We start from the raw sequence: 26,891 nt of genomic DNA, 5'->3' as shown, positions 1-26,891 counted from the left end.
AATTTCTCCTTAAAAGTTTACAACATATTATTTGGAAGTTTTAGACATATTCAGTATTTAATATTTCTCTTAATTCTGTGTATATTTTTAATATTTATGTCACATAGAGACATCTAAAGGAATATAAAGAAATGTTCTCACCAAGCCCTTTACAGATACAGCCACATCACTTCCACATTACTCTAGCGTACTACACCAGTATCATTTTTTCTCAGTGCGCTGACATGAAAAATGTTGGGAAGTACTTCCTAAAAGCACCTTTTTCTACTAAAAAATCTTCAGCCTTTCTCATCGCAGGCAAGTCAGATGAGTAGGTGGACAGGAAAGAGTGTGTGGTGTGGAGGACCAGCTTGGGCAAAAGCAAAACAGAGAGAGTAAGCATATTCCTGAAACGACAAGAATATTGGAACAAAGGGGGACTTTCTTTTTAAATTGTTGAAGGCACATAGCTTCATTTGCAGGGCTGGAAAGAAAGGATCAACGGGTGAAAATTAACCCTCACAAAGTTAAAATAAATATTTGTATTTGACTCCTATCATTTAATATGTTAAATATGAAGAGTGATGCAAGGCAAGCCTGAATGGCATGCCCCACAAGGCCAGAAAGGATTTATGAGAGAAGCCAGGTATTCTGGCTGCCCAGCCACCGCCTTTATCCACCAGGCTGAACTTTCCTTTCATATCATCTTCTCAAATTATCCATAGGAGATTTATCCACATACTCAATAAGAAAAATATTTCTAATTATATCCAACCATTCTTAATATGAATGAGAATTATGCGGGGACGCAAGATTGCCAAGACTTTTTTTGCCAAACAATTCCTTTTGACTTAAGAAAGAAGAGGCAGCTGCATTGTTTCCATAGCTATCCATATAAAAGAGCCCTTGGAATGAGGCTGACTCGTCCTTCTTTAAAAAGCTCCAAGGTAAGTGTGAACAGGACTGGACTTCAAGAGGGACACTGGCCGCACTGCCCGGCGTCGGCTGCAGCTGCTGGTTCTGGTACTGCCCTTTCCGAGTGTGCATGTTTTACACCCGGACTTTCCTTACCTTCTATTTACAATAGCAAGTAAGGCCGCAAACGGGATTGTTTTGTTTTGGTTTTGGTTAACTAAACCCAGTGCTTTTCCTTTTCTTTCACAGAACTGTCTCACTTCCAGGGTACATCTCCTCGCTTGCTAACAAGGTAAGATTTGGACTAACCAGTCCCTGGAAGAGAATGCGAGAGCCTCTGAGATGGATCTGAGATGTCACTTAGCAACCTTTGAGAAAGTGCTTGTCTCAGTAAATACCTTAACGACTGTTCTTCAGGAAAGGTGCTGGAGAGAGAGGGGAAGGGCTTGCCTTTGAGGACAATGCACATATCCAGAGTTAGGACTCAAGCATTGTAGGGTGACATTGCAGCAAGAGAATAGTGGTTAATCGAGTACCATTTCACTTCTGTAGGAAAAAACCTGCACTCAGATTCCCTTGTTAAAAATCTCAAATTTGATAAAAATGTATCCTACTGTTAGAATTCATTTAGTAAACATGATAGCTAACAAATAAGAAAAGAAGTACCTAGGAAAATGCTTCCTTTAAACTTCTTCAAAAAACCTTAAAAAATAAGTTACCTTACCCAATACTGAGTGTTGTATGAACCAAAACACTGTGAAATTTTTGTTCCATCTATAATAAAGGTATTAACCTGCCCCACTACCACACACTGCATTTCTAAAGAGACAGACTAGTGGATAGCTGATTAAAATGAGTTTCAAGTAATTTGATCATGTAATGATTGCAGTAGCATCCTTTGCCAAGCCTTTCATTCTACTGGTACACTGGCAACCTGCAGATAACAGAATGGAGTAATCCGAAGCTGCATTCTGCAGAAGGAAATTTGGAACAGCTAAGGGAGCCCTTCAGTGTAGAAGGATGAGGATAACGTTAGCTATGGCTTTTCTCCTCAATTAGTTTAACTCAGTTAAACTGATTAACCGGATTTAACACACAAAGAAATTATGATAGGGAAACTCTACTAAGCACCCAACTAAAGAACAGCTAAACAAAATTATAATCCTAAAAAATCCACTAAACATGAGCACTTCTGGCTGAACATCTAAAGAAGGAAATAAAGTTCTCTCACATTATATGGCTAGAAATGGAATTTGGCTACATTATAATAAATTACATTTTATATCTAAATCGTAGCTTACACTATTTCAAATTGCTTCCTCATTTATCATTCTAACTTTTTTTCAAAGTATCTTCACTATATCTCGTGGGTTGTGAATTAAGAAAGACAGATATTGTAATCCTTCTTCCAAAGATGAAGACATTGAGGCTCAAAAAGATGAAGTGCCTTAGCCAAGGTCACAAGCTCCTTAGCAGCATGCTGAGACTACAACCCACCTCCCTGTTAGAATGCCAGTCTCGGAGGATAAAAGAACATAATGGATGTAAGGTGCCAAGTATAATGCTGGGTACAGTAACTCCCAATGCACTTGAGTCCCTGTGATTGTGTTTGTTTTAACAACTCTAGCATGGTGTACAGCAGACCTGCCCAGAGGAATTTCCAACTAGACCCATGAAATATCATCAATATGGAGATTTATTGATATACATGACAGTCCAGAATCTCTAGTGTGAAATGTTTCATCTCCTTTAGGACCTCTGAGTTCAGCAGCAGCCATGAGTTCAGACCAAGAAATGGCTATATTTGGGGAGGCTGCTCCCTACCTCCGAAAGTCTGAAAAGGAGCGCATTGAGGCCCAGAATAGGCCCTTTGACGCCAAGACATCTGTCTTTGTGGCGGAGCCCAAGGAATCCTTTGTCAAAGGGACCATCCAGAGCAGAGAAGGGGGGAAAGTGACGGTGAAAACCGATGCAGGGGCGGTAAGTAGAGTTCCAGGAGCCGACCACATTTTATTGATTTTTTTTGGTTTGGTCACTCAATTGACATAAAGTTATCTTTCTTGTTTACCAGACTCTGACAGTGAAAGAAGACCAAGTCTTCCCCATGAACCCTCCCAAATATGACAAGATCGAGGACATGGCCATGATGACTCACCTGCATGAGCCTGCTGTGCTGTACAACCTCAAAGAGCGCTACGCAGCCTGGATGATCTACGTGAGTGCCTCCCACTAAAGTGGTCCTTATCCTCATCACCATGGACCCTGCCAGCCCACTGCTTCACTGTCCTATAAAAGGGTCACAAGTAGTGACCCATTTCGCTTTCACTAGTAGTGTATTGCTATTGTAAGGCACAACCCAACAGCCAGCACTTCACCCTTTGTCTCCTCATCCAAAGCCAGTCAAGGCCACTGTCCACATGGACTGGGTTTGCCACAGATCCCTTGAACAAACACTGAAACAGCTACTACTTCTGTCTCAACCACATGCCTACAATGCCTACATCTCCCCCACTCAATTCCAGCTGCAGATTCACCCATAGGGAAAAGATAAACTTATTTTTTAACACTTAAAAATAATGCTTTTAAAGACCTAATTCCACTCATTTTCACCCTTCCAAAATAACAGCAATTGGTATCTGTATGTGCTGGTCCTTTCTATGTGAATGCCACCTCTTTGATGAAACCTTTCCAACTTACCCAGGCAGAGTTGGATGTTCCGTTCTAATGTTTCAGTCCCTGCAGTAACACTGACCATGTTTTTCCACCATCATTCATTTACATGTCTGCCTCCTACGTAGAATGGGAGCTTCTCAAGGAACATCGTCTCATTTATGTTTCACTTCTAGTGCCTCACAAAGGTCTGGCACAGAATACACACTCAGGAAATAGTTTCTAATGGAATGTACTACGTTACATTGATATTTTTGTGTAGTTTAGCCAGTGTTGATATTCAGCTAGACAACACCTGCACAAGGTAGCTGGTGTTTAGAGTCAGCATCCACTCTGATTGGTTGGTGCTTGTCCTAGACCGGTTGTCAAAGATTTTGAAAATCCCCCTATTGTAATCATAACGTATTTACATCATTTTGTGTTCTGTTTCTTTATAACTGAATGTATTTTGCAAATATGTCCCTGGTTTTGCTGCATACTTGCATGTTTACCTTTTAAATGCCTGCATCAGATTGTCTTAAGAAGATCAACCATTGTTCACCTAACCACCTTCATATTGTTGGGCACTTACGTTGTGTCCAAATTTATGTTTTCACGAATTCGAACTATCTTAATGCTACAATGGAAATAGATGTTTATTTCCTAAAATACAGTAAAATGTCTCATACTACATATACAAAAAAAAAAAAAAAACTTTTAGAGCTCCTGCTGTGTGAAAATCACTGTGACAAATCCCAAGAGGAATAATAAGTCTAAACTGTGATCCCTTCCCTCAAGGATTTTGCTATCTCATTGTTGAAACTTCCAACTAGTTTTCATGCTGATGCCTTAAAGAAATATATTTACTTAAATTAGTGTTCCTTTTAGTTAAAATTCACTTAATAAGTGAATTGCACAAAGAAAAGGAAAAGTACTCGGGCAGTTATTCTTTCTTATTCCCTTGCACAGACCTACTCGGGCCTCTTCTGTGTCACCGTCAACCCCTACAAGTGGCTGCCGGTGTATAACCCCGAGGTGGTGACGGCCTACCGAGGCAAAAAGCGCCAGGAGGCCCCGCCCCACATCTTCTCCATCTCTGACAACGCCTATCAGTTCATGCTGACTGGTGAGTTGAATGCTTTACATGTGCATCTTTTTAGAGTAGAACCGTAGGAGAAAGAGACTCTAACCATCTCAATGCACTCTTTGAGATGGTCTCCTTTAGTTGAGGCTGGTATATTTGTGAGTGAGAAGGTCCAAGGAGGAGAGAGTGTAAAAGACGACTTGCAATCCCTCCTATTACATAATTGCTAACGATCTCTTAAACTTTTAAAAGTCAACAGAGATTGGTCATAGTTAGATAATTTACTTTTGATGACTCAGAAACTAAATAAGCTTGAGCAGAACTATAAGCATATCTACGTGTATGTGTACACATGCACACATTCATACACACACAATCATACATACAAACTATGTTTCCTTTACCAAAAGGCAAAAAACAGAAGAGTAAAATTTGCTTCTGTGGCCTTATCCTCAGTATCAGACATTCTGATCAATGAATGACTCTATTAAGGACGGCAGAAATGCTCTTGCCCTGCCCAGAACCAACCTGAACACACTCCAGATTTTAACTAGTATCTGGTGTTAAAACAGTTATACCATGAATCTTCTTCCTAGAACATGGTCTCAGCTTGACCAATCTAAGGTACCTCGGCACCTTGGGGAAAGGGCTTCGAGAAGTCTTCTTCAGAGAGAGTAAAACACCCAAACAAACCTTTACTTCTCCCTAAAAATATGATTAAAGCCATGATTACTTCCAAAGCTACCACCTTACTATATTTACTTCTTCTCACACAGGGAAAATATGTGCACTGCCTACTTTTCATTACTTCTTATACCTCCAAGAAATATGGCACTAACTTAAGTTGCCATCTAAATCCAACTGAAGATTCAAATCCACTTTTGATATTTATTTAGTGGTAAAATATAAAAAGAAAAAGCCTGGTGCTTCCTTGCAGTGTGCTGTTTAAATGGTTGCATATATGCTAAAGTCAGGGGTGGTGGGGGAGGCAGCCATAGGGAGTAAGAGAGAAGGGTACTGGAGAAGGTGGTAGGCCTAGGGCCCACAAAGCCCTAGGGATTGCTGAAAAATGCTAAGTTCATTCCATTTGACTTTACTTACCATTTACAAATACATAAGAGAACAGTATTAAATATCTATAATCTCTCTCTTGTAGACCGAGAGAATCAGTCAATCCTGATCACGTAAGTAGCTTTTATGCTTTCTTCTCATGGCTGGGATCGTTGCCAGCTTTGGGACCTCATCTGACTTAGTTTTCATTTGGCAGTGGAGAATCTGGTGCCGGGAAGACTGTGAACACCAAGCGTGTCATCCAGTACTTTGCAACAATTGCAGTTACTGGGGAGAAGAAGAAGGAGGAACCTGGCAAAATGCAGGTGGGTCTGACTGCCATGCTCTGACTCTGGGCTCTCAGGGAAGAAGCTCCCGAGCCCAGATGTGAGGTCTGCTCTCGCCTTTGCAGGGGACTCTGGAAGATCAGATCATCAGTGCCAACCCCCTACTGGAGGCCTTTGGCAACGCCAAGACCGTGAGGAATGACAACTCCTCTCGCTTTGTAAGTCTCTCGGTCACAGAGGTGTTTTCTCAGCCCTTAATGCCTGGGAAAGCAGGCCTGAATTATTATTTCAATCTGTGAGGAATGACAACTCCTCTCGCTTTGTAAGTCTCTCGGTCACAGAGGTGTTTTCTCAGCCCTTAATGCCTGGGAAAGCAGGCCTGAATTATTATTTCAATCTGTGAGGAATGACAACTCCTCTTGCTTTGTAAGTCTCTTGGACACTATTGTGGACGCTGTTCACTGGTCAAAATTTATGGGATGTTTGTGAACACGTTCTCCGAATCTTTTTCGTTCACATTATACTACATCATAGTTCTTTCCTTTTCCTCTGAGCATGTAATAACATGGATCCAGGTCCTGTCTAAAAAGATACGTGACCCTATTTCCGAGTTCATTCTTATACCTACAATTGTTCACAGTTTCTAAAGCAAAGATAAAATTCTTTTATCTACAAAATAGGAGCTACAGCTTTTTCTACCTGATACAAATAGTCTCTGAATTGATTCAATATTAAAACATTAGCAATTCAAGTGTTTTGACTTTCTCAAAGATTTAATATAATTTATAATTTAAAAACAAAGCAGTAATATTAGCTTTCCTTTCAAGGGTAAATTCATTAGAATCCACTTTGGCACTACAGGAAAACTGGCTTCTGCTGATATTGAAACATGTAAGTGCTTGGACATCCTTTGTAATCATTTCTGTTTCTTATGACCTATAAAATTGACCAAAAGTAAGATTTGCATCTCACATGAATTTTTACATTTTTCCTGTTTGTTATTTGTTTCCTTCCAGATCTGTTAGAGAAGTCTAGAGTTACTTTCCAGCTTAAGGCTGAAAGGAGCTATCATATTTTCTATCAGATCACATCAAACAGGAAACCAGAACTAATTGGTAAGAAATGTCATAATTCCTCTTCAGAATTACTGCATCAGCACCAACACTGCATGATCCAACCTAGTATTTCATGACTGAATTTTGTCAGTTTTATGTATCATCTTAATTTTGAAAAGAGCTTTGTAAGTTTGGTAAAAATTTGTGTGTGTGCATCAAAATTCAAAAAGAAAACTGAAAATAACACCTCCAAATCCTATCACTATGAAATAACCACTATTAACTCTGGGATGAATATCATTCTAGTCATTTTCTGTACATATATCTTTACATATACATACATACATACAATAACTGGAATTATAGTTACATGCTCTTCAGTAATCTACTTTTTTCATTGAGCAATAATGTATCATGATTTTTTCCACGTCAACAAATATAGCTCCACATTATTATTTCTAATGGTTGCATAATGTTGCATTCTAGAGATAAGCGTAATTTATTTAACCAAACCCTTTTAAGAATATTTAGGCTGTTTCCAATTTTGGATTTTAAATAGTCAACACTGTACTGATTACCCTTACAGACATAACTTTTCCAAGTATGTGACTATCTTCTTTGGCATCAAATGGTGCCTCAGAATTTGTCTAGAAATCTCTTGCCTCAATGAAGAGGATAATTCTGCTTACCTTTGCTCTGTTCCATGTACTTAGAAATGCTTCTGATCACCACCAACCCATATGATTACCCATACGTCAGTCAAGGGGAGATCAGTGTGGCCAGCATTGATGATCAGGAAGAATTGATAGCCACAGATGTAAGTTGAACACAAGAAAATTAGAATGATTATGTTGAGTTGGAGCAATGATCCCTTCAGATAAACATTCAGTTTCTAGTAGAAACAGCAAAAGAGGATTCAAGGATGAGCATAGATATGCCACCTGGAGTCAAGTGAAAAGATTAAGATGTGCCCCTACAACATTTTACTTTCCCTTAATAGTCTTTTAAAGATCTATCATTTCTGAATTTACCTAAACCATTTTAAATAATCTACTTGCATTAGACCCATACCACCTCTCAAAATAACAAGTTCTTTAAGTTTCCTATCCCCATTCTCTATCTTGAGCTTACTTCTTTTATCTTCAGAGGGTATGCACCTGTAATTCTAATGCTCTGTCATGGCCTTTGGTTGATCAACCCCCAAGACACCCATTCTAAAGAGTTCCTTGCCCCCATGAGTACTGGTAGTTTCCTTAGTTTGACCAATAAGCCAGGAATCAGACTGTGAATTATAAATAGTAAATGTGTGGATCATAACCTAACAGTTATCCTATTGTTTATATTGGCAGAGTGCTATTGACATTTTGGGCTTTACTAATGATGAAAAGGTCTCCATTTACAAGCTCACGGGGGCTGTAATGCATTATGGGAATCTGAAATTCAAGCAAAAGCAGCGTGAGGAGCAGGCAGAGCCAGATGGCACTGAAGGTACCAACTGAGTCATCCACATGATTTCATGTTTGTTGGAAATCAATTTTTTTTTAACTTTTCATTGATATTATGATAGTTTACAATCTTGTGAAATTTCAGTTGTACATTATTGTTTGTCAGTCATATTGTAGGTGCACCACTTCACCCTTTGTGCCCATTCCCCACCCTGCCTTTCCCCTGATAACCACTAATCTGTTCTCTTTGTCTACGTGTTTAAATTCCACATATGAGAGGAGTCATACAGAAATTGTCCTTTTCTATCTGGCTTGGAAATCACATTTTTAACTTGCTACCCTTGAGTTTTCCTAGGAAGACAAACTCATTTTTAAGAATTGAGTTTTAAAGTACACCTAGATAACATATTACCATATGCGAAGCATGGGTATTAGATAGATGTTCCCTGTAATTTCTGGAGTTCTTTAGGGCACGCTACCCATAATCAAGGTCTTGAACTTTGTGAAAAAAATGGCAAGCCAATACTCAAAAAGATATTCTTCAAGCACTGCACAAAATGCCTGTAACTTAAAAAAAATTTTTTTGAGGAAGTGGGTTGCTTTGGGCCATAATAACATTGTTCTATCTTTTCTTCCTTTCAGTTGCTGACAAGGCAGCCTATCTCCAGGGTCTAAACTCTGCTGACCTGCTCAAAGCCCTCTGCTACCCCAGGGTCAAGGTCGGGAATGAGTTCGTCACCAAAGGCCAGACTGTAGAGCAGGTAGGTGCATAATTCAAATTCACCGCCAGAGATGCAAGCATTTTACAGTCCTTCAATAACCTCAATGGATATATGTTTGCCTTTCAAGGTGACCAATGCGGTGGGTGCCCTGGCTAAAGCTGTCTACGATAAGATGTTCCTGTGGATGGTCGCCCGCATCAACCAGCAGCTGGACACCAAGCAGCCCAGGCAGTACTTCATCGGGGTCTTGGACATCGCTGGCTTTGAGATCTTTGATGTGAGTTGGTAGCTGGTTGGTAAGGGGATTTTACAATAAGGCAATGAAAATACCAATAAGAAGACATTTGTGAATATTATGACCTTTTCTTACCACTGTCAAAAAGTTACGTTAAGACTTAAAAGAGAGTGATTGGGCAGCTACTAATCAATTATTGTAGTGGCAATTCCACTTATATGAGAAATAAGGCACTTAATGAGGACTCTTCAACTTGCTACATGATCCAAAGGGATTAGGAATTAGCTTGGTCTAGTGGGGGCAGGGGGGTGTCTAAAAATCCCACAATGCAAAATGAAGTCAACATAAAAATATCAATGTAAACCTGTGCCACACATAATATGCTCTGAATACATGGTAGAAAAATCATTCAGAAACACTTAGGCAAATAATAAGAGCTGAGAAAAGGTGAGTAATTTAGAGTCAGCATTAACTGCAATTAACTTGGTTCTCAACGCAGTATCATGGGATAAAAATTCATATTTAATTATGAAATACATTTTTCCAGTCTATAGTTTTTAAGAAGTTTATATTTTTCTTTCTAATTATAAAAGCAAAACTTGGGCATTGCAGAAAATACAGAAAATCAAGGGAAAGGATTCCACATTAATTCTGCTATTTATATCTAGCTAATGTTAACATTTTGGCTGTTTTAAAAAAATGCAAGGACATGTTAACATACAGTACATAATATTTGCTGGGTCGATTTTCTCTCATTTCACATTAAGGAAGAACAAGGGTGGCAGTTATTGTTCACCTGCAATACCGACCATGAGGACTTTCATACAACGCACAACTCCTCCCAGCCAGCTTCTAACAGGTTGCAAATTAGCTCCTAAATGAGAAAACAGAAAATGCAGAAGACGATGGGAATAAATACAGAAGGATTAAGTAGGAACTCAGAAAAATACCTGAGTAAACATAAGCAAGTGCAGGAAAAGAGTATTTTAATGATTTAGGGTTTTGTATAAAATGCAGCAGAGAAAGCAGTAGATTTCACAGGTCCCCAATGATGTTGACATCTTTAATCTAAAGGCTAATTGACACACATTTTTAAAAATCCTATATTTAAAAATGCTCAATTTGCTAAAGAGAAAAGTAAACACATCTATTTATTTAGTTCAACAGCCTGGAGCAGCTGTGCATCAACTTCACCAACGAGAAACTGCAACAGTTTTTCAACCACCACATGTTCGTGCTGGAGCAGGAGGAGTACAAGAAGGAGGGCATCGAGTGGACGTTCATCGACTTCGGCATGGACCTGGCTGCCTGCATTGAGCTCATCGAGAAGGTCTGTGTTGCATTTCAGAGACCACGTTTTGTGAAAACTAAAGAATTCATTGCATCTTAGTTTAATTCTATATACAGAAAAAAAAGTTTAAAGAGAATTGTAACTGCGTTGTGGTCTGCTTTTAGCCGATGGGCATCTTCTCCATCCTGGAAGAGGAGTGCATGTTCCCCAAGGCCACAGACACCTCCTTCAAGAACAAGCTGTATGAACAGCATCTTGGAAAGTCCAGCAATTTCCAGAAGCCCAAGGTTGTCAAGGGCAAAGCTGAGGCCCACTTCTCCCTGATTCACTACGCTGGTGTTGTGGACTACAACATTACTGGCTGGCTTGACAAGAACAAGGACCCCCTGAATGAGACCGTGGTCGGGCTGTACCAGAAGTCTTCAGTGAAAACTCTGGCTTTGCTCTTCTCTGGGGCTCAAACTGCTGATGCAGGTAATGCTCAAAAAATCCAACACTTTCTCTAGGTGTTACAAAATGTGATGTCAGATTGAGGCTGGTGATCTCACAGCCCTGGCAGAAGGGTTGCAAGGCCAAACCCCTGATGCCTCCAAGTTTTGAGAAAGTAGGCTGCATTGTAAGTATACATTTGTGGCTCACTCCAGCACTGACAAAAGCCCTATTACAAAGGGTCAGAGAGGAACCATCAGGATTTCAACCAATGAAAAGCCTTGGCTTCTATGATTCTCTTCTACTTCTTCCTCCACATCTGCTGGATACTGAGTATCTGCGGGTATTTAAGGCAACATAGTGAGAAACTTCTGCCTCTCGATTCTAGCTTCTACTGATGTTTTAAAGTTATTGTGTCCCCAGATGTCCTAATTTTGAGGAGTCCATCTCTACAGGGTGAAGTGAATGCCTTTCACTTCATTTCCAAATGGAGAAAGAAATCACAGAAAAGTGAATGCAAACTTAGTTGACAGATAAGATTCATTCAAACTCAAACAGAGAGGCCAGTAGTGTCAAAAACGCTCTAGTTGTTTAGAAAAATTAGAAAATGGGCAAGAAATAGCCCTGTTGATTCAAAACTATATTTGGATGACACCTTTTCTTATTCTTTCTCCAGAGGCAGGTGGTGTCAAGAAAGGTGGTAAGAAGAAGGGTTCTTCTTTCCAGACCGTGTCTGCCCTTTTCAGGGTAAGGAAGAAACTGTTGTTGACACTCCCCAGTTACTCTGGAAATTTGTTTTTTAAAGCACAGGGTCTTCTTTCCACAGTCGATTAGGAAACGGCTAACACTAACTAATGACTTCTGTTAATCTAGCTTTGGAGAGAAGAGCTTTCAATAACTCAGGAATTATTAGTTCATCTTTCATGCTAAGCCAAATAATCAAGAATATTTTAAAATAAGCAATGACATGTACTCAGAGAGACTAAATCATCAGCAAGACCAACGAAAATCTAACAGCTAACCCACAAGGAACCTAATATGGTATCCTTGTTCTTTAATCCAATCAATTCTCAATTATAACCAGTAGGATTGTTTCCCTGATAGATAATCTTTATTCCCTAAAAGTTGATGGAGTTGAAAAAGGGGAGCTATATTTATGAGAAAAAAGTCTAAATGTGGTGCAGGCTTGAATTTCCTTATTGGAGAACCATGGAGTTTACTAGAAGAAAGTGTGACCGTGTAGTGTGGGAAGGCAATAACTTTGTAAATATACCTGCGTGGCCAGGGACCAGGGTAGGAAAAAGGAGGGTGCTTGTATACATGAAAGGAATCACATGTCAGGCTGCTTTACACTTGTAACTCCTGGCAACTTAAGTGGAGAAAAAGGTACTGAGGAGGAAACTGCATCTCAGGAGAAGCCTATCAAGGTGTTAACTTAAGTAAAAATGGTCCATTACTGGCTATGTCCTCTGCTATATATGTCAGCTCTACTATGGACATCACTAAATGCTCCTTAACCATGTCTAAAGTCTGAGATAGGACTTTTCCTGATTTTACAGGAGAATCTGAACAAGCTGATGACCAACCTGAGGAGTACCCATCCTCATTTTGTGCGGTGTATCATCCCCAATGAAACAAAAACTCCTGGTAAGAAGTTCTAGACTGGCAGCTCAAAGCATGACCGCTATACCTCCTTTTTACAAAACTCTGCAGTGAAATAAATATGTATTATTTTAGGTGCCATGGAGCATGAACTTGTCCTGCACCAGCTGAGGTGCAATGGTGTGCTGGAAGGCATCCGCATCTGCAGGAAGGGATTCCCAAGCAGGATCCTTTACGCAGACTTCAAACAGAGGTCAGACTCTCCTAATTATGGTGTATCTTAAGTATAAATATATTTAGTACAAGAAAACAATTTAGTGAAAAATATGCCTCTATTTGTTATTTTTAATTTTCCACAAAAAATAAAAAATTATAAGCCTCAAAACACCTTTAAAATATAGCTATACCACATATTAAGCACTCTGAAGACCATTCATTGGATATATCAAGCTCCTGGCTTAGCTCATAAGTGTATATATTAACTTCAATCATTACGAGAACTGCCATTTTTGAGTGCTTAATATGTTTAGATTATCTCACTTAACCCTTACAAAAACTCAGTAGAGGTAAGTACTACCAATACTTCATTTTATAGATGAATAAGCTGAGGCTCAAAGAGATTAAACTACTTGCCCAAAGTCACGTAGTTATTAAGTGGCTGAGTGAGGAACTCTCCCACGCAAGTATAACTACCAATAAGTCATTTCATGTCACTTCTTTCACATCTTCATCTTTTTCTTTCACACTCTAGCTTCCCAATGTTTCCCAGAACCATGTCCAAACAGCTCTTCAGCTCCCCTTTTTCCTCCCTAGATAAATCCATCTTGAGAATCAAACAAGATGTAAAGGGGACAAGGGGCTGGATGGCAGCTGCAGGGAGCTTGTCTCTCCTAAGTCTGGGTCTGGTGGAGTTGACAGAGAACTCCAGTGCTCAAGACTCAAAGCACCCATACGTTTTATTTCAGGTGACTGGGACAGTTCCTCACTCCTAAAGTTTAGCTCTTACCAGATGCTCAATAAAATTCTGCTTTCTTGGACTCAGGATCCTATAAACCAAATGCATTTAGCAAGTGTAACGTTACATTTTATTGACCATCTACACCTTAATGTGAACAAGATTATAGAATCCTTTCTTGAGAACAAGGTCTGATGAGGCAAAAAGGAAAGTTGCAACTATGCAGGAAGGTAAAATGGAATAAAAATAGATAGTTGATACTAGATTGACCATCCATGTATAGAATGTCCTTCCTGTGAACAAAAAATAATTGTTTTAAAAGCTCTAATTTTTTAATGGGTCATTTCATGTCTAACTACTATTAGTGTCATCGGTAAACCAAGTTTTAAAAACCTATACTTACTTTAATAGATACAAGGTATTAAATGCAAGTGCTATCCCTGAAGGACAATTCATCGATAGCAAGAAGGCTTCTGAGAAGCTCCTTGCATCCATCGACATTGACCACACCCAGTACAAATTCGGTCACACCAAGGTAACAGTCTCTAAAGTCTACCTGATGCTCTTCCTGTCCCTTTGAAGTTCATGTCAAGTTTCTGACCTGCAACTCTGCCCACACAAAGGTCTTCTTCAAAGCTGGTCTCCTGGGGCTCCTAGAGGAGATGCGAGATGACAAGCTGGCCCAGATAATTACCCGAACCCAGGCCAGGTGCAGAGGGTTCTTGGCAAGAGTAGAGTACCAGAAGATGGTGGAGAGAAGGTATAAAAACTTATTGTTTATTTATTCACATCTTCCTTCTTCAGAAATACATTTGAGATGGCTTACAGTTACTCTGATATGATATGGCCCCCAAAGAAAGAAGGAATGAATAAGAGTCCCCTACTGAAGTGGGGATATAAATGTCCCAGAAAACTTAAAATAGGTGTCATCACCACAGAATACATCCTGAGCATTCAGGTAAAAGAAAGAGAAGCATAAAGTGTGTGTAGTTTTTATCTAACAAGAGAAAATATACCAGTAAGTAAGCAGAAACAGAATTTTGCCCTAGCACTTGGTTCTAATGTGAATTTATTGGGTAGATCATTAAATAAGATACACTGAGCTGCATAGCAGACTATTTTCAACGGTGGTTGTATACAAGCTCTAGAAAAAACTTTTTTCATCTGATTATTTCTATTATCAAACTACTATGATTTAAAATATTAGGGGCATTTATCTGTGAAAGATTTTTTTTCAGTGAGTCAATACAATGTCACCAAAGTATATAGCTTTCTAGTGATCTAATTCGATGCAGGGACAGAGTCCTAAGACTAAAGATCCAGCCATCTCAAACTGCATGATGCATATGAACGAGACCCATAGTCAGAAATGCATTTTATATTGTCATCTCTGCATCCAAAATACATGTGTACGTGTGTAAATATAGAATTTACATGAAACAAATTTTATTTCTGTAACTGTAGTTAATGTAATATTTTCTATTGTATTCTATTTTATTAAAAAATAATGTTTGATCATGACCTATTATATACATATGTATATATGGGTAGTTAATTGCCTGTATACAAGGGAAATTAATTTTTTTTTAAAGATTTTATTTTTTTCCTTTTTCTCCCCAAAGCCCCCCGTACATAGTTGTATGTTGTTAGTTGTGGGTCCTTCTAGTTGTGGCATGTGGGACGCCGCCTCAGCGTGGCTTGATGAGCAGTGCCATGTCCGCGCCCAGGATTCGAACCGACGAAACACTGGGCCGCCTGCAGCGGAGCACGCGAACTTAACCACTCGGCCACAGGGCTGGCCCCAAGGGAAATTAATTTTTTAAAAGAATTTACATTAAAACAAATATGATGATATTACAGAGCAGAATGCAAAATTCATACAACATTAAAATATACAATCAGAGATTTTGAAAGAAATTCTGAATTTTCAGTGAATCCCTTTATCCTATGCGCCACATCTCTCAAGGACCAGTCCCCCTTCACTGCTCTCAGCTTTGTTCTAACGGGAAAGTCTCAGAAGCATTGAGGTAGAGCAGTACTTCTCAAAGGATATTGCTTGGACCTGCACCATCAGTTATAAATGCAAATTTTTAGGCCCCACCTCAGATCTTCTGAATCCGAAGCTCTGGGCATAGGATTCAGGAAGCAGTATTTAAACAAGCCCTTCAGATCATTCCTTTGCACACTAAAGCTTGAGAAGCAGTGATGTAGAAAAATGAGTGGTTAACAAGTCCTTGACCATCATCTGAAGATATTACTTCTTCCATCGTACTTTTGGAAGTAGCTGAGGAACACAGTGGGGTGTGAAAGAACTCCAACTCTCATTGCCAAGCTTTCATCTCACTACATGGTCTGCACAATATCTAATTTGCACAAATTAAATTTCAGGGAGTCCATCTTCTGTATCCAGTACAACATCCGAGCCTTCATGAACGTCAAGCACTGGCCCTGGATGAAACTGTTCTTCAGGATCAAGCCTCTGCTGAAGAGTGCAGAGACTGAGAAGGAGATGGCCACCATGAAGGAGGAGTTTCAGAAAACCAAAGACGAACTCGCCAAGTCAGAGGCAAAAAGGAAAGAACTGGAAGAAAAGATGGTCTCACTGTTGAAAGAAAAAAACGACTTGCAGCTCCAAGTTCAGTCTGTAAGTAGTGGAGTCATCCTGGGTACTGCTAACCAGAATGCAAGTGCTAGAACTCTGGCCACTAGCGCCAGTGAGTTGGGTAGTCAGCGTGGAAGACACTCACTGGAGGGAGAAGGTTAAAGAACTCTGATGGTACTAATAAAGTCCATGTATTCCTAATCACCCAATAAATCTCCCTCACCCAATCCCCAACACACACCAGGACCAGGGCACTGAGGTAGAACTGACTGTTGTCTTCCTTTCTACACAATTTCCTCAAACTCTAGGATTTATGACTTCTTTTCCCTTTAAAGATAGTCCTCAAAGGTGAATTTTAACATGAAAGTATCCCATATAAAACAGTAAAGGGAGGACAGCATGGAGAGGGTGATTTTTTGTCTCTGAAATTTCCTTGAACTTCTAGACATCCATGGGTCTTAAATCACAATATGTACAGCTGACAAATGGCAGTATTCTACACCAAATTTTATTGAGTTATCATTTGTTATTGATCTCCAAAACTCGGATTCACTCTCTCCAATCTATCTCCATAGTCAGCGCCCCATCACAGCACACCAGGAGTGCTGCATCAGCACCTAAGTTGCTCTGCCTGCCTCCAACTCCCTCTTCTTCCATCCAGCTTGCTCCCTGCTCGCTGCTCCTGAACAATCATTTTAGAACTGCTTCCATCAGCTCTGAAATATAATTTATAAGGCTGTCTTCCATTTGGAGTGAATTGAATTGGTGGTATAATTTACTCTTCACAAAATCATATATGTATTTTTCCCGTTGATTAAGATTGGTCTTTTCTGTCAAGTTTGGGTAGTGTAAAACTTCCCTCTTCTAGATTACAGAAGAAAAAAAGAGCTGTTTTTCTGTCCCACCCCCTCAAATCTATCCTGAATTCTCACTTGTTGTTCACAGAGAATGACTTAGAATCTGTCCTACACCACTCTATCCACTACCTGACTGTATGCGGCACATTTTATGTCTTTATGTGTTCAAAGGCTCATAGGGAGGCTCACTGACGAATGTATATATCAATTTCCCTCTCCTTTCCTGCCCAGCCCCAACCATCTTAATCGGAAACATAGCAGCTCGCCAGGAATTTCTTGATTATTTTATGCCTCAGCTTGAATTTAGAGCATCATAACCAGGATCATCTGCCAGTACTACAAAGAGAAATAGTTCAGTAGCAGCTGCACCCTGAATTTCTCCTGCTGGCATCCCTTCTCTCCTCCTGCTCCTTCCCCAAATAAACTGATTTCTACAAGACCCAACCCTACCCAACTCTCAAGCCCAACTCAAATGCCATTTCATTCATGTAACCATCTCTGATACAACTTCTCTGATCTCTTATGTCACTAATTGCTTTCTGAATTAATGGTAGATTTGGGGGATAGAACTTTTAATCTACTGTAGAATATACCTTTCTAAAAGAACAAGACAATATCTGACACATTTTGGTTTTCCCACAATGTGGAGTGTCCTGCATTGCACATAGTAGGTGGTTCATAACAGCTTAAATCCAAAGAACCAACAGCAGAGATTTACACCATGATCATTGTGCAATATTTCATTCTTTCTCCCCAATTTTGATTTTGTTTCCAACTCAAGGAAGCTGAAGGCTTGGCTGATGCAGAGGAAAGATGTGACCAGCTGATTAAAACCAAAATCCAGCTGGAGGCCAAAATCAAGGAGGTGACTGAGAGAGCAGAGGATGAGGAAGAGATCAACGCTGAGCTGACGGCCAAGAAGAGGAAACTGGAGGACGAATGCTCAGAGCTCAAGAAGGACATTGATGACCTTGAGCTGACACTGGCCAAGGTTGAAAAGGAGAAACATGCCACAGAAAATAAGGTATGAATCATAATCTGCTCCATCATATAGAGGTTCTGCCATCCAGTGAAGCTGCTTTATTGCAGAGATCATTTCTTCTCAATTTTCCAAGGTGAAAAACCTCACAGAGGAGATGGCAGGCCTGGACGAAACCATCGCTAAGCTGACCAAGGAGAAGAAGGCCCTCCAAGAGGCCCACCAGCAGACCCTGGATGACCTGCAGGCAGAAGAGGACAAAGTCAACACCCTGACCAAAGCTAAAACCAAGCTAGAGCAGCAAGTGGATGATGTAAGTCTAGGATTATCAAGGAAATTATCTTCTACGAAAGGAAGGCAAGCATTCCTTTTGACTCAACGTTATTTATATTTAGCTTGAAGGGTCTTTGGAGCAAGAAAAGAAACTTCGCATGGACCTAGAAAGGGCTAAGAGGAAACTTGAAGGTGACCTCAAGTTGGCCCAAGAGTCCATAATGGACATTGAAAATGAAAAACAACAACTTGATGAAAAGCTCAAAAAGTAAGTAAGAATTGCTTATGAACTTGATTCCAATGGTGGATATGGACTCAACTGTTATCTTTTGCTACTTTTCAAAAAGGAAAGAGTTTGAAATTGGCAATCTGCAAAGCAAGATTGAAGATGAGCAAGCACTTGGCATTCAACTGCAGAAGAAGATAAAAGAGTTGCAAGTAAGTTCATATGTCCATTAGTCTAGCTCAAAAGAGGCACAGCTATGACATAAAGAAGCTAAGTTTGTGCTTGTCGCTACTCCAGGCCCGCATCGAGGAGCTGGAGGAGGAAATCGAGGCAGAGCGCGCCTCCCGGGCCAAAGCAGAGAAGCAGCGCTCCGACCTCTCCCGGGAACTGGAGGAGATCAGCGAGAGGCTCGAAGAAGCCGGTGGGGCGACTTCAGCCCAGATTGAGATGAACAAGAAGCGGGAGGCTGAGTTCCAGAAAATGCGCAGGGACCTGGAGGAGGCCACCCTGCAGCATGAAGCCACGGCGGCCGCTCTGCGGAAGAAGCACGCGGACAGTGTGGCCGAGCTAGGGGAGCAGATAGACAACCTGCAGAGGGTCAAGCAGAAACTGGAGAAGGAGAAGAGCGAAATGAAGATGGAAATCGACGACCTCGCTAGTAATGTAGAAACAGTCTCTAAAGCCAAGGTACTAGAGAGTCTGGGAAATTATCAACAACAATAATCTTTTACGTACACATCATAGTTCGCACAGGGTACTTTACACACAGTATGTCATTTGTTCTTTGCAGTAATCCAAGAGGTAAGCAAGAAAGATATTAGTACTTGTATTATTTCCACGTAACGTATGAAGAAATTGAAATTCAAAGAAGTTAAGCACATCAGCCCCATCACCCCATTAATGAATGACAGAACCAGCTTTTGAACATAGGTCATCTGTGTTCTCGCGGTCTCCATTTGGAGAAAACAGCTCTCCAATATTCTCAATTATCCAATCAGCAGTGTTTCTTTGTACATAAAAGCAATGAAGTATTTATGAACATCCTTTTAGGAAATGTACTATACACTTCTTAGAAAATCTTAAATTCAGAACATAATCTTTAAATTTTTTTATTAATATTGAATAGAGCTCCACGATTAGCTTTTTTTTTTTAAAGATTTTATTTTCCCTTTTTCTCCCCAAAGCAGCCCAGTACATAGTTGTATATTTTTAGTTGTGGGTCCTTCTGGTTGTAGCATGTGGAATGCTGCCCCAGCATGGCTTGATGAGTGGTGCCATGTCCACGCCCAGGATCCAAACCAGGGAAACCCTGGGCTGCTGAAGCAGAGCCCACGAACTTAACCACTCGGCCCTGGGGACGGCCCCGCAATTAGCTTTTTTTAAATCCCAATGTACAGTATTTTCAACTTAGAGCAGTAATCATAAATATAAAAAAATTTCTAAATATAATCATATTATATATGAGAATTTGATTTTATACGTCAAAATAAATTTTTTGTTTGAGAAGAAATTGTAGCTATAGCAAAATTAGATTAAAACGTCTTCATTGACTTCTTTCACTTTTTCTCATGTAGGGAAACCTGGAGAAAATGTGCCGCACACTGGAGGACCAAGTGAGTGAGCTGAAATCGAAGGAAGAGGAGCAGCAGCGACTGATCAACGACCTGACAGCCCAGAGGGGACGCTTGCAGACGGAAGCTGGTAACTCTCTTCTCTTTTATGGTGCCTAAGAGTGGAGATGATGTGGTTCAAAACAAGTGATTTGTGATGAGAGAGCCTACTAAAAAGTCACTGAGGACACGTCTGATTTACTGAACAGCTCAGACTCTCAACCTATTTGCAAGGTCACTTGGGCACAAGGTTGGAGATAAAGACTTCAATAGGACCGGATCAAGCTCTACTCCAGAGAGCCCTTGAGTATTGGCCACACTGAGGGGATGCTTGGATTAGGAGTCACACCAGCATGGGTCCAGGGCTTCTGCTCTAGACCAAGCTTCTTTTCATCCATGCCAGAGTGAACCAAATTCCTGAAGAGGGCAGTGGGCAAGCCATTCTCTCACAAGTTTTATGAAACTGGGACTAGGTAGCATTAACCACTGTCGCTCCCTTCTTTGACACTCCTCAGGTTTTGCACAATATCATACAACTCTGAAAGAATTAGTTATGGAGAAAACAAAAAGAATGTAAGCTGTATTTATTCATTCAGATTAATATATAATTTCACCATAAAAATCAGAAATTTGACATTAAGCATGAAGATATTAATAGAGAATTCAATCATCTGAGCCCTCAATTGGGGGGAGAGATGTTAAGAGTTGAAATTTATTTCTAATAGGGGTTTGCAAAGTTTTTCCTTAACTTTAAAAAAATGCTGCTATTTCTTTTGCCTATCAGGTGAATTTTCACGTCAACTAGATGAAAAAGAAGCACTGGTGTCTCAGTTATCAAGGGGCAAACAAGCATTTACTCAGCAGATTGAGGAATTAAAGAGACAACTTGAAGAGGAGATAAAGGTAACTGTTACTATAAAACTCATTTTTTTCCCATGACCTGACCCTAATTGGAGTCCACTACACCAACTTTTAAAGAGTCTTGAAACTGAAGAATTAAGCATTGAAGTATCCAGTAAAATGAAGGTGTAACTATCTCCACAGGCCAAGAACGCCCTGGCCCACGCCCTGCAGTCCTCCCGCCACGACTGTGACCTCCTGCGGGAACAGTACGAGGAGGAGCAGGAATCCAAGGCCGAGCTGCAGAGGGCGCTGTCCAAGGCCAACAGCGAGGTTGCCCAGTGGAGGACCAAGTACGAGACGGACGCCATCCAGCGCACGGAGGAGCTGGAGGAGGCCAAGTATGTGCAGAGAGATGAGAGAACGTGCAGAAAACTTTGCACATTGAATCAGAAAGATACAGCCTTTGAAGGTTCAGTGAATTAGCCCAAAAACATTAATTCACTTCTATTCGGCAGGCACTATCAGTCCCGAGAATAAGACATGAATAAAGTGCACACGATCCCCGCCCTCCTAGCTGAAAATCTTGTTACGAAGAATAACCAACGATTATCCAGATAATTAGGGCTTATTGCTGTTTGTCAAGCGCACCAAGCTTACTCCTGCTTCAGGGTTTTGTACTCGCTGGCCCCTCGTCTGGAATACTGTCCCCCAGATCTCCCTCTAGCTCACTCTCTGACTTCTCTTAGATCTTGACTCCAATGTTTACCTCCTGAGAAAGGCCTTCCCTGAATATCTAGAGTAGTTCCCCACACCTCACTCCATTTTATTTTTCTTCATTGCACTTACATCCGCAATACGTTATTATGCATTTTCTCACCTGCTTATTGTTTCTCTCTCTCACCTGTTTGGAAGCTTCATGAGGCAGGGCCCTGTTTCGTCCTGTTCATAGCCGTGTCTGGTTCATAAAAGGAGCTCATCAACATTTGCTGAATGAATGAATGGATAGTATTATGAAGTTTCCAATACTTTTCAGTGTGGTAATAGTTCATAATCCTTGTTTTGGTTCACTTCTCTCTACAAACATATAATCTTCCAGGAAGAAGCTGGCCCAGCGGCTGCAGGCTGCTGAGGAACACGTAGAAGCCGTCAATGCCAAATGTGCGTCCCTTGAGAAGACCAAGCAGCGGTTACAGAATGAGGTCGAGGACCTCATGCTGGATGTTGAGAGAACCAACGCTGCCTGTGCAGCCCTGGACAAAAAGCAAAGGAACTTCGATAAGGTAACTTCTGTAGCAGCCTCCACTCTCTACTGTCTTCCTCTACCCTTTACAGCGGATAACCACTCTTGGTTTTTCAGATCCTGGCAGAATGGAAACAGAAGTATGAGGAAACTCATGCTGAGCTTGAGGCCTCCCAGAAGGAGGCCCGTTCTCTTGGCACCGAGCTGTTCAAGATGAAGAATGCCTATGAGGAATCCTTGGACCAGCTAGAAACTTTGAAACGAGAGAACAAAAACTTACAGCGTGAGTCCCTTTTACTTTCAGTAACATTCATGCTCTCAAGGAACCTTTCTCTTATGTTCTCTGAGCAAATCTCTATCTGTCTTTTACCCAAACAACAGAGGAGATTTCTGACCTCACGGAGCAGATTGCAGAAGGAGGGAAACGTATCCATGAACTGGAGAAAATAAAGAAACAAGTGGAACAAGAAAAGTCTGAACTGCAGGCTGCTTTAGAGGAAGCAGAGGTACTGGTCAAATTATACATTATAAACAAATAAATTCAGAAAAGAATGAGGCCCATCCACATAGATTGACTAATAAGATAAACAGCACAAAATTCGTGAAAGGGAAAGTGCAGAAAAACTTCCAAATGCCTCCATTCCCTGCTAATGTGACCTCTTGCTGTCATTAAGGCATCTCTTGAACATGAAGAGGGAAAGATCCTGCGCATCCAGCTGGAGTTGAACCAAGTCAAGTCTGAAATTGATAGGAAAATTGCTGAAAAGGATGAGGAAATTGACCAGCTGAAGAGAAACCATGTCAGAGTTGTGGAGACGATGCAGACCATGCTGGATGCTGAGATCAGGAGCAGGAATGATGCCATCAGGATCAAGAAGAAGATGGAGGGAGACCTCAATGAAATGGAAATCCAGCTGAACCACGCCAACCGCATGGCTGCAGAGGCCCTGAGGAACTACAGGAACACTCAAGGCATCCTCAAGGTAAATGGGTTCAAGAGACGGTCCCAGGGCGGCTGGGGTGACTGCAGCCCTGAGAACGGGGTGTCTCAATGATTGTTCATTCCACAGGACACCCAGCTGCACCTGGATGACGCTCTCCGGGGCCAGGAGGACCTGAAGGAGCAGCTGGCCATGGTGGAGCGCAGAGCCAACCTGCTGCAGGCCGAGATCGAGGAGCTGCGGGCCACTCTGGAGCAGACCGAGAGGAGCAGGAAAATCGCAGAACAGGAGCTCCTGGATGCCAGTGAGCGCGTCCAGCTCCTGCACACCCAGGTGAGATTCAGCACAAAGAAATCACCTTCAGTAAATGCCTATACATCCCAGAAAATATAAGCTTGAATTTTTCATATAACAGACAGGTTTTATACTTCTACCAAATTTTCACTGTATTATTGAGAAATCTTTTGCTATTTTATTTTGCATAAATTATTATTGATTCACTTCCTAAAATATTCCAAAGCTGCCCATATTCTTTTGTGCCAACATCTTTATTGATCCTCATTATCAACAGTGACATTTCTATTGTGAAGAAATGGAATGTTTGAACACCTGTTATAATTTTATCCTTGTAAATGGCAGTTATAAAATTATAGAGATATTGGTCCAATTATGAACTATGTACTTGAAGATGCCAAATATTCCATAACATTTCTATTTTACTTAATTGTACTGCATAACAGAATAATATTGTATGGCATTTGACTTGCAAATTTTTATCTGAAATTTTTTTCAAAAAATGGCTACCACTAAGTACTTTGGTACCACAATAAAAAAATTTATAACTTATTTTTAAACAGAACACCAGCCTGATCAACACCAAGAAGAAGCTGGAGACAGACATTTCCCAACTGCAGGGAGAGATGGAGGACATTCTCCAGGAAGCTCGCAATGCAGAAGAGAAGGCCAAGAAGGCCATCACTGATGTGAGCAGAGGGCAACGCAGTGGTGGTCAAACTTGAATCTTGATGTGCTATCTCAGCTGCCTCAACTGATCTTGTTTTACTGTGAATTAGGCAGCCATGATGGCTGAGGAGCTGAAGAAGGAGCAGGACACCAGCGCCCACCTGGAGCGGATGAAGAAGAATCTGGAGCAGACGGTGAAGGACCTGCAGCAGCGTCTGGATGAGGCCGAGCAGCTGGCCCTGAAGGGTGGGAAGAAGCAGATCCAGAAACTGGAGGCCAGGGTAGGTATTTCAATATCTTTCTACTCCCATTTGCTCCCAATGCCTTATTGGATCAAAGTTCTTAAGAGCCTACTTATTCACAGGTGCGTGAGCTGGAAGGGGAGGTTGAGAGTGAGCAAAAGCGTAGTGCTGAAGCTATCAAAGGTCTGCGCAAACATGAGAGGAGAGTGAAGGAACTCACCTACCAGGTACAGCACTAGTTTTGTTCAGCTAAGCACTCCTCCATATATATGTGAAACACTCACATGCAATGATACAATAGTCATGTGCTTTTGAAGTGAAGCCCTATGGTTTTTATAATCTTTCAGACAGAAGAAGATCGAAAAAATATTCTCAGGCTTCAGGATTTGGTCGATAAACTTCAGGCAAAAGTGAAATCCTACAAGCGACAAGCTGAGGAGGCTGTAAGTATTCTTAAGATTGAAGGGAAGAGAGAAACCCCTCTGTTAAGAAAAGCTAATAAATAAATAATTAGATTTACTAATCCTTGTAGTAATCAGCTATTTGCTTTATACAGACTGTGTATTTCTTAAACATATGTGTGCATTTTTGTACTTATTGCTTATTATTTGTATTATTAATAGCTTGATTTTAAAAGTAAAATTTCAATCCACAAAGAAAGCTCAAAAAATTTCAAAGTAGAAGTACTACAGGGCACCTTCTCTAGTCACAGTGTGTTAAACTTGCAAAGTGATGAGAAAATACAAACAAAAATTCCCAAATGCTTAAATGCTAAAAATACTTACTTTCCTAAATGACTTTTTGGTTAAATTGGAAATAAAAAACATAATTACTGAATAATTATTCATTATAAATAAAATTTAAAGGAAGACGTTACTTCTACAAACCTATAGAATGTAGTCAAAGCTACAAAGCTTGGAGGACAATTCATTGCTTTATATGCTATCATTATGAATCAAAAATAAAAATAGATGAATAAACTGACAGTCCAAAAAAGAAATTATAAATAATAAAATAATGAAAGGAAGAGGTACTGTTAAAGATAAAGGTAGAAATTGATGGATTAGAGTATACTATTTTCTAATTTGATGATTCCACTAATTCCTGGTGAGTTAATAAAATAGATACACTTATAATTAGCTTGATCAAGGAAAACAAGAAAGAAAATACAAACTCACAAGATTAAGAATGAGGAAGGGGACAAATCTTACAAGTAGAGGATTTTTTTTAATGTAAAATATAAATCTGTCAACAAAGTTGAAAGCTTAAAGTAATTGATGATTTTTATAGGATAAGTTACTAAGTTGGCTGAATAACTTATTTCAGAATTACTTCTGCAAATGGACTCAGGTCGAGACGGGTCTTTCAAAATTTCAAGGAACAGATAATCCCCAAGCTATGTAAGCTGTTCCAGAGCATGAGAAAAGAGAGAAATCTTTCCAAATCATTTTAAGAAGCTCGCATAACCTTCATACCAAAACCAGTCCAAGAGAGAACAGGAGAGAAAAACTAAAGGCAGTTTTACCCATGAGTGTAGTTACAGCAAAGATAAATTACTAAGTTGCTGAAACCCTTACTTTATTCAGAGGATTGTCCATCAGTGATTAAATCGGCTTAATTTCTGCAGTGTAAGGATTACTTAATATTAGGGAATCTGTCAATAGAATCATTACATGCAAAGCAGAAGAATAAAGTATTTGTTCTGAAATGTGCCAAAATAATGTATGATAAAATTCAACACATTTCAATTTAAAGGAACTATTAAGAAATTTATCCTTAATATGATAAACAATATCTAACCCGATCGAACAGTCATCATCTTATAGCAAGCATTAACAAACATAACTTTAATATTCTTAACTTCTTCTCGGCTCTTACATTTTTTCTTGCTCTACTTGTGGCATATATCTTTTAATATGTTTTGGTTGCAAAAATAGGGGTGCAATTATTTATGAGACACCAAACCCCAAGTAAATCATAAAGTTAATTTCAATGATAAGAAAAATCCAGGAAGTGATAAGACAATAATTTTTCCTGCTGAATATTTTAACTTCTCTGTAGATGCCCTTCGGCCTACAGCATCTAGAAAGATGCGCAACATGGGTTCCTTACAATTCCATTTTTATTCTCAGGAGGAACAATCCAATACAAATCTATCTAAATTCCGCAAGCTCCAGCATGAGCTGGAGGAGGCCGAGGAACGGGCTGACATTGCTGAGTCCCAGGTCAACAAGCTGCGGGTGAAGAGCCGGGAGGTTCATACAAAAATCATAAGTGAAGAGTGATCATGCCTTCACGCTATGGAATGACTGAAGAGAGGCACAGAATGTGAAGTCTTTGGTCATTTCTGTCTGTAATTACTGTCTATTCCACCCTACTGCAAAGGAAATAAAGAGCATAAGGTACTTTGCAAACAA

At 40.2% G+C, this 26,891-nt stretch overlaps 1 protein-coding gene across 3 annotated transcripts; it reads left to right on the top strand.

Annotated features, from left to right (window-relative positions):
* The first annotated feature begins 594 nt into the window (after nt 1-594).
* Nucleotides 595-26,891, top strand: MYH2 (myosin heavy chain 2). 3 transcript variants are annotated; one of them, XM_023651655.2, is made up of 40 exons: nt 595-926; nt 1,144-1,186; nt 2,648-2,874; nt 2,966-3,109; nt 4,513-4,669; nt 5,784-5,811; nt 5,895-6,003; nt 6,090-6,182; nt 6,792-6,855; nt 6,981-7,079; nt 7,733-7,836; nt 8,369-8,507; nt 9,107-9,225; nt 9,314-9,463; nt 10,581-10,751; nt 10,877-11,186; nt 11,818-11,888; nt 12,701-12,788; nt 12,879-12,996; nt 14,110-14,233; nt 14,322-14,458; nt 16,087-16,342; nt 17,939-18,181; nt 18,273-18,449; nt 18,532-18,677; nt 18,757-18,847; nt 18,933-19,322; nt 20,210-20,336; nt 21,030-21,148; nt 21,290-21,486; nt 22,185-22,368; nt 22,446-22,611; nt 22,710-22,834; nt 23,003-23,311; nt 23,399-23,602; nt 24,127-24,252; nt 24,343-24,513; nt 24,597-24,701; nt 24,822-24,917; nt 26,607-26,891. In XM_023651655.2, exons 3-40 carry the CDS (start codon nt 2,671-2,673, stop codon nt 26,757-26,759), a joined length of 5,814 nt encoding a protein of 1,937 aa, XP_023507423.2. In that variant the 5' UTR covers nt 595-926; nt 1,144-1,186; nt 2,648-2,670; the 3' UTR covers nt 26,760-26,891.

Source organism: Equus caballus, chromosome 11 (assembly GCF_041296265.1).
Source record: "Equus caballus isolate H_3958 breed thoroughbred chromosome 11, TB-T2T, whole genome shotgun sequence".
Classification (NCBI taxonomy): Eukaryota; Metazoa; Chordata; class Mammalia; order Perissodactyla; family Equidae; genus Equus; species Equus caballus.
This window is presented reverse-complemented; position numbering and strand designations above follow the sequence as displayed.